General features: G+C 42.0%; 1 protein-coding gene across 14 annotated transcripts in view; it reads right to left on the bottom strand.

The window, feature by feature from the left end:
• The window catches only part of Rufy2 (RUN and FYVE domain containing 2), a 33,659-nt gene that overhangs the window by 19,734 nt on the left and 1,643 nt on the right, over positions 1 to 12,282 (bottom strand). For 4 of the 14 annotated variants that reach the window (XM_021259477.2, XM_087185482.1, XM_021259475.2 and 1 more), the window contains exons 2-8: positions 11,466 to 11,639; positions 8,155 to 8,272; positions 7,439 to 7,612; positions 5,457 to 5,580; positions 5,210 to 5,271; positions 4,496 to 4,561; positions 922 to 991 (exon numbers count right to left, since the gene is read on the bottom strand). In XM_021259477.2, the coding sequence (XP_021115136.1) occupies positions 922 to 991; positions 4,496 to 4,561; positions 5,210 to 5,271; positions 5,457 to 5,580; positions 7,439 to 7,612; positions 8,155 to 8,272; positions 11,466 to 11,639 (788 nt within the window). Of the gene's footprint in view, positions 1 to 921; positions 992 to 4,495; positions 4,562 to 5,209; positions 5,272 to 5,456; positions 5,581 to 7,438; positions 7,613 to 8,154; positions 8,273 to 11,465; positions 11,640 to 12,282 lie in introns of those variants that run through there. The other 10 variants (XM_087185480.1, XM_087185485.1, XM_004846163.3 and 7 more) reach the window with 6 other exon arrangements.

The raw sequence follows: 12,282 nt of genomic DNA, 5'->3' as shown, positions 1-12,282 counted from the left end.
AAATCCCGGGCCCCATCCTTTTTTAAACTTATCTAAAAAAGTAACTCTACAAATAGTATTAAAAAGAGAACCAAGATAAATTTCTGGTTTTTTTCCTTGTGGTACTGGGGATTGAACTCAGGGCCTCTGCACTAGGCTACATTCCTGGCCCATTTTTTATTTTTTTATTTTGAGACATGGACTCTCTAAGTACTAAGTTGCCCAGGCTGGGCTCCAACTTGAAATCCTCCTGCTGAGGCTCCCAGAGTGCTGGGATTACAGATGTGCACCAACACACCCAGCCACTGGTTCCTCTTTAAAGGAGCACTGGGACCACTGCATAGTCACTTTTTTGGTTGTTTTGTTTTTGGTACCAGGGATTGAACTTGGGACCTTGCACTTTTGAGGCAGGTGGTGGAACCACTGAGCTAAATCCAGGGCCCTGGATAGCCACTTTTGCAACGAAGGAAACCAAAGCAGAAAAGAGGAATTTCACATATGAGAGAGTAGAGTAAAGGTTGGCATAATCATGCAGTGATGCTAGTGAAGAGCAGTAAGTCAACTGGTGGAACAGTGGGGACAGAGCCATTTTAACAAGGGTTTCCAACTACTTGTCATTCCACTGTCTAATACAGTCACCCAGATTTTAAAATGAGAATCACAGCTTACGTGTACAAGAATTTGTGTGAGTTCCACCTCTGAGGACTTGTTTCTAGAATTATTTCAAATAACAGTATGTCGCAGAGAGTCACACAACTGAGGATTTGTCTAAGAATACATAGTTTCTCTAGAACTTATGATCATCAATTACAAGCATTCCACTGTGAGGAGAGAGAGAGGGAGAGAGGGAGGACTCCAGCCCACACTTAATGAATTCATACTTAAAATGGAAAAGGATGACAAGTAGTAGGTCCATGAAAAACAATTACAGGGTGACAATACCTCTTCAATCAGCTTAGTGTTTGACTTTTCTAACGAGTCAACTCTTGTATGCAGGCTGCTGACCGTGCTGCTGAAATTAACAAAGAAAAACTCATTCAGAATCCTGCCATCTCACAAAAGCAACAAAAGTATGTCATCCCAGACTCAGGCAACAGTATGCACCAACTACCCTCAACAGGTTTCTGGCTGTGGGAAATCCAATTAACCTGCATAATCTGATTTGGCTAGAATAGCAAGGAAATACTCTGGTTTCTCTTTAGATCAAATAAATCTTTCCCCTTTTAGAATAGCAAGGAAAACTGCAGGAAAAGAATCAGGGTTTTTTTTTGGTACCGGGAATTGAACTCAGGGCCTCGCGCTTGCCAGGCAGGCGCTGCACCACTGAGCTCCATCCTGGCCCAAGAATCAGAACACCTATTACAATTCCACGTGGTGCTGCTCATAACTTATTGTCTTGTTGGGGTTATTCTTACTGATGCTGAGAATAAAAATTCCACACAAAGATCACTGAATATTGTTAAAATTATATTTTAAATTATTTTTAAAAGGATGAACTTTAAATATACATTCTGTCACTGTGGGGCTTAAATAAGAATATAAATAATGGCCTTCAATTCAAGTCACAATCTTTCCCCTCTCTATTTTCATAATAACAGAAACTTTCAAAGTCCCCCGTAGCTTTAGAAATATAAATGAGATTCATCACTGGGTACAGTTCAGCCTGCAGCTGGACACCCTGTGTCCCAAGGATATCGTCTCAAGTAAATACATTTGGTTTTTGCATTTTTTGTTTATATCAACCAAAAGTAAACATTATCATTATTACTGCTTTCTGACTTTTTGAGACAGGGTCTCATTATGCAGTCCAGGCTGGCTGTGAATTCTATGGACCCAGGCTAGCCTCAAATTCATGGCAATCTTCCTGCCTCAGCCTCCCAAATTCTCAGATTACAGGTGTGCACCACCATGCCTGGCAAAAACAAACATTATTATACATGGTGTTAGGTCTGTTGTCCAAGGCCTTCTTATGCTACCTTCAAGAACCTTTCCACAATAAAATGTAATATGCTTCATTGTAACACTATCTATAATAGAATACCAGCCTCAAGTATTGGTGGGCCGGGATTTAGCTCAGTGGTTTCGCCACCCACTGTACAAGCACAAGGACCCAAGTTCAATCCCTGGTACCAAAAAAAAGAAGAAAAAATATTGGTATTTTAGGTTGGTGAAATTAAAATTTTTCCATTCATATTACATCATTTAAAAAAATATAAATACTTTTAGGTCAACAACTTGAGTTACTTCACAAATAGCTCCAAGGCATCTCAATGGTGACATAGACAAGCACAGGACAGGGAGAAGAAAGATCAAGGTTACAGGACCTGTCTTTGTACTTTCTAACTGTGTCACCTTGACAGCTGTAAAACCTTTCTGAGCTTTGGTTTCCTTTGCATAAAACTGGATGACATTTGCCTTGCTCTTACGTGAAAATCAATACCGTGATGGCCAAAAACCCACTCTGAAAACAAACCTCAATAGTGGTTTTCTTTGAGTAAGGGATAATAGGTGGGTTCTATTTTTTTCCTTTCTTTTTTTAAGTTCTATGTTTTCTACTTCTTTGTATTTTTGAAATATTTTAAATGTATATAACTACTTACTGTCTATTAGAAAAAAGAAAAAACATTTTAAAATAAAGTATAAAAAGTAAAACATTGGTATTGATCAGTGGCTAATACATGTGATTGAAAAGACTGAGGACAGGGCCGGGGATTTAGCTCAGTGGTTCCGCCACCTGCCTCGAAAGCGCAAGGACCTAAGTTTGATCCCCGGTACCAAAAAAAAACAAAAACAAAAGACTGAGGACAAGAAAGCTCTTTTAAACTGAACAGAATGGACTTGAAAACTGCTGAGTGAAAATAGGGACACGGGGCGGGGATTTAGCTCAGTGGCTCCAGCACCTGCCTGGCAGGCAGCAAGGTCCCAAGTTCCATCCCCGGTACCAAAAACAAACAAACAAACAAACAAAAATAGTAACACACAGAATGGCATGAAAGTAGGTGACCTTATACTATATAAACTACAGGGAGGAGGGGAGATGGAAGAACCAACACGCACATCACTGCTCATCATCATACATGAGCGCTAAAGCAACACAAGAACTAGTGTGCCAGGGACTTGTGAGCAGGGAAACCAGATGGATCCAGGTCAGGGCAAAGGAGCACCCCCCCAGGTGCTTTCTGTGTGCTCTAAATTTGAACTGTGTGAAGGTATTGCCTGCTCCCAAAGGGTGAAAGTTTATAACTACTATATATGCAATACAGGGTTGCATTCAAAAATACAACTTCAGAAACACAAATTACAAAATATACATGTGTTTCCTATGATTTTTATTATTAAAATTCCATGATTTAAAAAAAGGCACTGATAAAGTCTTTCCTATTTTTATAACTGGTTTCTTTTTGTAAAATGGGAAAAAAGTTTAATTTTGTTTTCTGATTGTAATACAATGTTCTTTGAGTAGAACTCAGAAAATACAAAAAATTACAAAGAATGAAATAAAATTATTCCTAATTATTCATAATCTCATCACCCAGAGAAAGCCACTTTCACTAATTCTTAAGTTTAATTGATGAGAATGGCCCATTTCTTTCTTTCTTTTTTTTTTTTTTTGGTACCTGGGATCAAACTCGGGACCTTGCGCTTGTGAGGCAGGCGGAGGAACCACTGAACTAAATCCCCGGCCCTAGCCCATTTCTAATTATGTAGTAATAATACGGTAGCCATGAGCCACACGTCACTACAAAGCCCTCACGATATAGCCAGTCCGAATTGCAAGGTGCATCATACATAAAATACACAGCCGGTTCTGAAGAAAGTGCCCCCAAAAGCAAAATATCTTAATTTTATACTGATGTTGAGATAATATTTAGGACATGATGGATCAACTAAACTACTCATTTAAAAATGCTGATGTGGAGCCGGGAATTTAGCTCAGTGGTTTCGCCGCCTGCTGCGCATGCGCAAGGACCCGAGTTCGATCCCTGATACCATAAAAAAAAAAAATCCTGATGTGGTTAGCAGACACTCAATGCCTCCATCTCTCGCACTGTTTCTGCTTTGTGCAGTTTTGCACTCCTCAGCCACAGCAGCCTCCGATGGCTTCTGTGAGCTGACGGGAAGAGGAGAAATTTCCACCCGGAACACAAAAGCTGCATTTACACACACAACCCTTTGAGGCAGGAAAAATGAGCTCTGAACCATCCAAATGGCATGAATGTCACCTCACCTAGGCTTTTTTTTCTAGGGTACAGGGACAAGTTTTAAAATTCTATCTAAATTTAATGAAGGTTCTATTTAAAATCAGATTCTCATTTTCTGCTGAAAACAAATTCTCTCCAGTACTTCTTTGTGTTCTTAATTTCTGTTCTCTCCCCTCAAAACCTTTCTATTGGAAGAAAGGAACAGGGTTAAACTGAAAACAAAACGAACGCCTAAGACAATATAAATATGTTAAACTGAAAACAAAACGAACGCCTAAGACAATATAAATATGTTAAGTACCTGCAATACTTACTTGAGCTGTCTATTTAATTCTTCAACATAATTCTTCTGGTCCAAGATGGCAGCAATCTGAATATTTCTGGGGCAAAGGGAGCAGCTTTGTGATAGTTGGAAAGGTTAAAAAAGTACTAAATCATCCAAAACAAAATTCAACAGTCTTTTTTGCTTCTGGTGGTGCTAGGGATCAAAGCCAGGACCTTCACATTGAGCTTTACTCAGCCCTTTTTAAGCCCCAAACCCCTGCTAAGTCTCCCAGACTGGGCTTGAACTAGCCATCCTCCTGACTCAGACTCCCACAACCCTGGGATTACAGGTGTGCATCACCACACCTGACTAAAATTCAAGAACCTCTGTAATCACTTAGCAGTAAGCTATGTGCTAAATAACTATAACCTTTGTTGAGTAAATTGCTTGCTAATACTAGGCTTTACATATCAGTGTATTTTAAATACAATTAGATCTTGAAATAACTACCATTAGCACAAAACACAGCTATTAAAACAGGTCTCACAGGTATGACCAAAAATCTGACTTCGTATTAGAGTCACCTTCTTTTAACTGATTTTTCCCTATTTGTTTTGTAAAGCTTTTAAAGGAAATGAAAATGAAACAAAGCAAGAAGTTCAAAACACACACACATACAGAGTAAATGAATGGATGTCAAACCAATATGTGAAGGGCTGTATTAAAAAATACAACATGTGAAAGAACTTAGGAAAAATCATACCTTTCTTTGTTTCCAATATCTTCTTCATCCTTTAAATACATGGAAAAATCAATCACTCCAACCTGAAGTAAATAAAGTTATTTTTGTTTAAAGGGAGAAATAATACCTTATCAGAAGGCCCACTAACATGCAACTAGAACTTCACTCTTCCATCTTTCTTTAGTGTTTTAACAGACCATTAGCAACTTAGAGCAACCTGCATCAAGGAAACTCCAAACTGCGTGTGGCACTAGCTACGTGCACTTACTTGGGAATCTAAATCCTCTCCCTTCACACACAGATTGGCATCGATCACATTCAGGCCAACTAGCAGCCCGACGATCACGGCTCCCTCCTCTTCCATCATCAGGGCATGATACTCATAGAACTCACTGTGAAATCAAGAACAATAACCCGAAATCACATTATTTCTAAAACTAAACTTTACAATCTTAGTACTTTATGTTATGGATGGAAGTAATCAAACTTGGGTATCTTTGTTTTATTTTCATGCTTTTACTTTTTGCAGTGCTGGCAACTGAAGCCAGGGCCTCAAGCTGCTAGGCAAGTGTTACACTGAACTGCACCCCTGGATGTAAGTTTGGTATCTTTAAATCAGCCTTTCTACATGCTAAGTTTTCAAAGTTTTTTTTGGTACCGGGGATCGAACTGGGGACCTTGCACTTGCAAGGCAGGAGCCAGACCCACTGAGCTAAATCCCCGGCCCCAAGTTTTCAAAGTTTAAATGTTGATATACAAAGAGATGGAAGGAGACAAACTAAGAAAAGAATTTTTGAGCAAGAAGAGAAGCAAAGAGAGAGTAAAAGACAGAGAGACAAGTGGGGTGGGAACAGGAAATGTCTGTAATCCCAGCTGCTCAGGAGGCTGAGGCAGGAGGATCAAAAATTCAAGGCTTAGGGTCGGGGATTTAGCTCAGTGGTTCTGTTGCCTGCTTTGCAAGCACAAGGTCCCTAGGTTCGATCCTGCTACCAAAAAAAAAAAAATTCAAGGCTGGCCTAGGCAACTTAGTGAGACCTTGTCTCAAATGAAGTTTTAAAAAAAGGGTTCAATAGTAGAGTGCTTGCCCATCAGGTCCAAGACCTTGGGTTAAATCCCCAGTACTGCAAAAAATAAATTAAAAATTGGCAGCCATGGTAGCACATGCCTATAATTCTAGCATTCAGGAGGCTGAAGTAGGAGGACTGTTGAGTTTGTGGCCAGCTTGAGCTACATAGTGAGTTCAAGGGCAGCAAGAGCTATATAATGAGACCCTGTCTCAAAAAAAAAAAAATAATGCCAGGCATGGTGGCACATGCCTGTAATCCCAGCACTCAGGAGGCTGAGGCAGGAGGATTATTGCAAAGTCAAGGCCACCCTGGGCTGGGTTCAATCCTCAGCACCAAAAAAAAAAAAAAGGAAAGAAACAAAGAAAAAGAGGTCACAATAACACCTAAAACTAAGACTTGTCAATATATATGCAGGGAAATAGTTACCACTATCATGCTTTCCTGAAAAAGTGCTAAGGGTATTATTTAATTACCTCAATTAAGCTTGAGGTCACTGACAAAGATTGCGGTGCTTGAAGTATGGCCATTCTCATCTCACAGATGGAAAGACCAAGGTGTGAACCCAGAGTCATGGGTACATGGACCTCAGGGTGGGTTCCTAGCCCCTGGCGGAGGGCGGTGCAGGCTGTGCTTGGCTGCCCTGAGACCTGGGGGCGGGCTGCAGCTCTGAGGTAGGCCTAGCACTCCACCCACCCGTAGCTCCAACGGCCCAACTTGGGTCCAGCGGAAATGGAGGAAGCAAAATGCTGGATTAAAACCCCAAATTCCACTTTGCAAGTGCAAGGTCCCAAGTTCGATCCCTGGTACCAAAAACAAAACAAAACAACAACAACAAAAAAACCCCAAACTCCAATGCAAGTCTTTATCCACAGAATGAACTGTAACTCAAAAGAATGAAAGCAAAAACATAACACACGTCCCCTTACAGGCCAGTAAAAAGCTGACAATATTCATACCTCGGGCTCCTTCCTGACCCTGTTAGACCCTATCACATTTTTTTCCTCTCTCTGTTTGCTCCTCCTTTTGTTTTGTGCCATCTTACTGCATCTTTTCTTTTTCTTTCTTTTTTTTTTTTTTTGGTACCAGGGATTGAACTCGGGTCCTTGCTCTGGCAAGGTAGGCACAGTGCCACTGAGCTAAATCCCCAGCCCCTTACTATATCTTATACAACATTGCATTTTACCTCTCCAACCCCTTTGTGAAGACACGACTTAATAAAATAAAGCATGGAAACGAGCGGGGCTTAGGCGCTGACCTCAGGAGATCCCGCTGAATGATCAAGCAGCGCAGGTAGTCGGCCATCTTCTTCTGCATGAGCGCCAGCCGCAGCCAGGCCCGTGCACGGCCCAGTGGGGTCCTAGGAGGAAGCAGCCAGCGGTCAGAAAGCGGCCTTCTGCCCAGAAACATACAACTGCCTGTTCTAGCTCTGTGAGCCACACATTAATGGAGGAAAGGGGAATTTTATCATGGTTTTGTTTTTCCTTTTATAGATTCAAGCCAGCTTTTTGAGCAAGCAACCCAACCCCTGGGAGGTAAGCAAATCTGCTCCTGCAGAACATCTAAGTAACATTTTAAACTTGGAAGAAATGATTCTTTCCAGCCTCTTTGGGAGGCTGAGGCAGGAGACTCCCATGAGTTCTAGGCCAGCCTGGGCTACACAATGAACTCAAACCAGCCTGAATGACACAGAGAGATTCTGTCTCAAAAAAGGAAAAAAAAAAAAAGAAGAGCTACTTTTTATTTTTGTTTTTTGGTACTGGGGATCGAACTCAGGACCTTGCGCTTGTGAGGCAGGCGCCGGAACCACTGAGCTAAACCCCCCAGCCCAAGAGCTACTTTTTAAAGGAACAGTAAATAGACTTTTGTGGGGAAAGATGAGCAACTAATGAGATGACTTACTTAAGACCTGGTAAATCCCGGACACTGGCTCCTATTTCCTCTGCTTCTGGGTACAACTTTTCCACCAGTTCTAAAGGGCCCCAGATGGTTTTGTTGTAACTCAAAAAAGATTTTCTTACTGGAAAAAAGAAAACAATGCACACAATTTCAACATAAAAAAATGTAGTAATTGCTAGGGATGTAGCTCAGTGGTTCAGCTGCCTGCCTCACAAGCGCAAGGTCCCAAGTTCGATCCCTGGTACCAAAAAAAAAAAAAAAGTAGTAACTTCATCTTAAAATTCCAGTCTCAGCCAGGCGTGGCAGCGCAAGCCTGTAATCCCAGCATTTGGGAGGCTGAGGCAGGAGGATTGCCAAGAGTCCCAGCCAGCCTGGGCTACATAGTGAGTTCAGGGCCAGCCTGAACTACAAAGGGAGAACCTGCCTCAAAAAACAAAAACAAACAAACAAACAAACAAACAAAATGCAGTCTCAACATTTCTAACTTATCCAGAGACCTCCCCACCAGCCACCACCACTCGGCCCTGTGCATCAGCAGCCCATTCAGTCAGGATCCTGGAGCCCATGCTACTTTTTGCCATAACAGAAAAATGCCCCTCAGCCATTCCTCTATGTCAGAAATATGCAGGAAGGTAATCAAAGTCAAAAAAAATGACCAGGCTTAAACCAGGTGTGGTGGTGCAGGCCTGCAATCTCAGCATTCGGGAGGCTGAGGTAGGAGGATCAATGAGACCAGCCAATGTGAGTTTGAGGTCAGAACTACATAGCAAGTCCTCGTCTCAAAAAGCCAAAACAAAGAAATTATTGGGCTCATTCTTTACCAGGACACTGCAACAAAATGACTGGTGGCCCTAATGGACTGACCTCTGAAAGCTTATTAAATAAACCAAGCACAAATAAAAAGGCATTTTCCTTTGAAATATGAAAAACTGTAAATTTTTTCTTTACACTCTGACACTGGGTATGCAGAACCATGCAATTGCCGTGCATTTCTTTCCCGCTCTGCAGAGACAGTGTCTGGCTCCCCCAAGGCACCACCTGGACAAGTGCCAGGATGGACACTGTTGATGGGGAGTCTTGGCACAAGGGAGCTCCCCAGCAATGCGGCACGATGGGCTGAGGACCACGAGGACGTGGCCCACTACATTTTGTGCAACACAGGATAAGAAATCTTGAAAAAGAATTTAACTGTCTTGGCCATCATTCAGCAAAGTCCAACTCAATAGGCTTGGGGAAAGCAAAAAATCTGTATCACTGCTATTTTTAAAAAATCAAAGTTTAAAATAAATAGAAATTTTTCAGAAAGGAAATAAAATTTAACAAGGCCCAACAGGCTGGCGGCTTCTGGACATGCACGGAGAAGCTAGGCAAGGTGGCGCAGGGAGTCCCAGCTGCTGAGGAGGCCGAGGCAGAATGGGACTGAAAACCAGCTGGATAACAAAGGGAGGTGCTGGATCCAATTACAATGGGGGTCAGGATAAGGAGACCACTGTACCCAAAAAGTGTATTTCACCATTACCTATGTAATTTTTTTTTTTTTTTTTTTGGTACGGGGGATCAAACTCAGGACCTCAGAGGCCAGGAATTTAGCTCAGTGGTTCCACCGCCTGCCTCGCAAGCTCAAGGTCCCAAGTTCGATCCCCAGTACCCAAAGACAACAACAAAAAAACTCGGGACCTTGCACTTGTGAGGCAGGCAGTGGAACCACTGAGCTAAATCCCTGGCCCTACCTATATAATTTTAAGAAATTATTATGTCTCAGGGCCGGAGATTTAGCTCAGTGGTTTCACCGCCTGCTGTGCAAGTGCAAGGACCAGAGTTTGATCCCTGGTACCAAAAAAAAAAAGAAAGAAATTATTATGTTTTTAAACAAAAAAAAATCAGTGCATTAATAACATCATATAGGATTTCTTGAACTTTGATAATAAGGCTGCTTTTTTTTTTCTTTTCTTGAGACAAGGTCTCCCTATGTAGTTCAGACTGACCTTGAACTCACTACCTACCCTAGGCTGGCCTCAAACTTTCGGAGATCCTCCTGCCTCAGCCTCCCAAGTACTGGGATTATAGGCACACACCACCACACCAGGCTTCCTCTTTTGCTTTTTATATCTACCCAACTTTCATGCTCTGTAGTTAGAACTTTTAAGCTTCCCTAACTTATCCATGCTAATACACCAACAATAGCCACGCTTCTGCTGAGTCACAACAGCATACAACTCTTACATAGTCCTCTACACAGAGGCTGATCATATGAACTAGAGACCAAAACTAACAGCAAAACTACAACAGGTAAATATATACTGTGTTTTCTTTTTTTTTTGAGACAGGGTCTCACTTTGTAGTTCAGGCTGGCCCTGAACTCACTATGTAGCTCAGGCTGGCCTCGAACTTGTGGCAATCCTCCTGCCTCTGCTTCCCAAGGGCTGGGATTACAGGCATGAGCCACCACGCCCAGCTACACTGTATTTATAAAGTAAATATATGGCTGAGGACACAGGTCAGTGGTACAGCACTTGCCTAACATGCACACAGCCCTGGTTTTGATTTCCATTACTGGAAAAAACATATAAAATAAACATTTTACATGAAACAATAATTCAGTGAACTGTATAACAGCATGGATTACTCTTTTCAGTGATCATTTCTACAATATCCCAGCCCTGGGATAGGCACATTCTCATGCACTTCAGTGGTCTCTACTACAATAATCTACTTCTCAATACATGTGTTCAACAGGGTTCAAACTATTAATATGAGTTCACATCAGAATCACTAAGCTTAAAATTTAAATAACTGTAATTGTCCTGGAAAACAGAAACCAGTTCAGGATACATATTGAAAAAAACTTATTTTTTGAAAAAAATTAAATATATATTTTATGAGCCAGGAGTGATGGCAAATGCCTGTAAACCCAGCACTGGGGAGGCTGAGGCAGGAGGACTGCCAAATCTGAGGCCAGCCTGGGCTACATAGCAAGACCTTGTTTCAAAAACAAAAACAAAAAACAAAACAAACAAACAAAACCAACAGTAATTATGACCTCAAAAAATACATGTTCAAGGCTGGGGATTTAGGTCAGTGGTTCCATAGCCTACCTCACAAGCACAAGGTCCTGAGTTTGATCCCTGGTACAAAAAAACCCAAAAAAACATGTTCAAGAATATCTGAGTTGGGCTGGGGATTTAGCTCAGTGGTGCTGTCGCCTGCCTCGAAAGGGCAAGGTCCCAAGTTTGAACCCTAGTACCAAAAAAAAAAAGCCTATCTGAGTCAAAGGGCAGGCATTCTAAAGTGATTTAGTGGGAACATCAGGCTACCTTTGAGGCCGTGTTTCAGACAGTGCTCCATGACAACAAAGAACTGCTGCAAGGGCGGATAGTCCGAGTCCAACGTGCGGCCGAAGCTCAGGGCAGATTCAATGAGTCCCTTGATGCTCAGTTTAGCCATGTTTAGCAAGTTTGCTCTCTCTACAGCTGTGGGGTCTTTTGTAGCTAAAAGCAGAGAAAAGAGATCAGTATCATTCACAAGGTCTTTGGTTTGTTTGAGGCTGTGTCTCACTATATAGTTCATGCTGGCCTCCACTGAGCTGCAATACTCCTGCCTCAGCCTCCCAAGTGCTGGGATTACAGGCAAGCACCACCATACCCAGCCATGAAAACTACACAATTGTGTCCTCCTCCTAGAAAACCAAGAGCAGCGTGCTCCCCCAGCCAAGTTAACTACGCCCTACAGCTCTACGTCCCCTCACCTATACCACCACAAACTACTGTGCCGCTCCAGCCACATTTGTGGATGTCTGGGAATTCTGCAAGTGCCCCATGCTCCCAATATCTTCTGAGACCTCTTCTTGGAGAATGAATGTTTGGGGGAGATGGGTGTGGTCACGGACATGTTTAGGGGTCTCATGTTTAGGGCAGCTAGTAGGTATGGTCTAAGGATGAATTTCAAACAAAAATGTTCAGAACAAGCTGAGAATAAAAAGGTGGTTAAAGTTTGAAGATGGCAGTGTCACCCATAACAAACATGACAGGTACAATAGGATGAAAATATGGGGATACAGAAGGAGCTGCTGGATCTTCATCCACTTCAACCCTCTTTCTGTCTCTCTCTTTCCAGTTGAGGTTCTGTAGTACA

Source organism: Heterocephalus glaber, unplaced genomic scaffold (assembly GCF_053883595.1).
Source record: "Heterocephalus glaber isolate CG9 unplaced genomic scaffold, H.glaber_assembly_v1.0 deba00001497, whole genome shotgun sequence".
NCBI classification, from domain to species: Eukaryota; Metazoa; Chordata; class Mammalia; order Rodentia; family Bathyergidae; genus Heterocephalus; species Heterocephalus glaber.
Note: the sequence above shows the minus strand (reverse complement) of the source record. Positions and strands in the feature narration are given on the sequence as shown.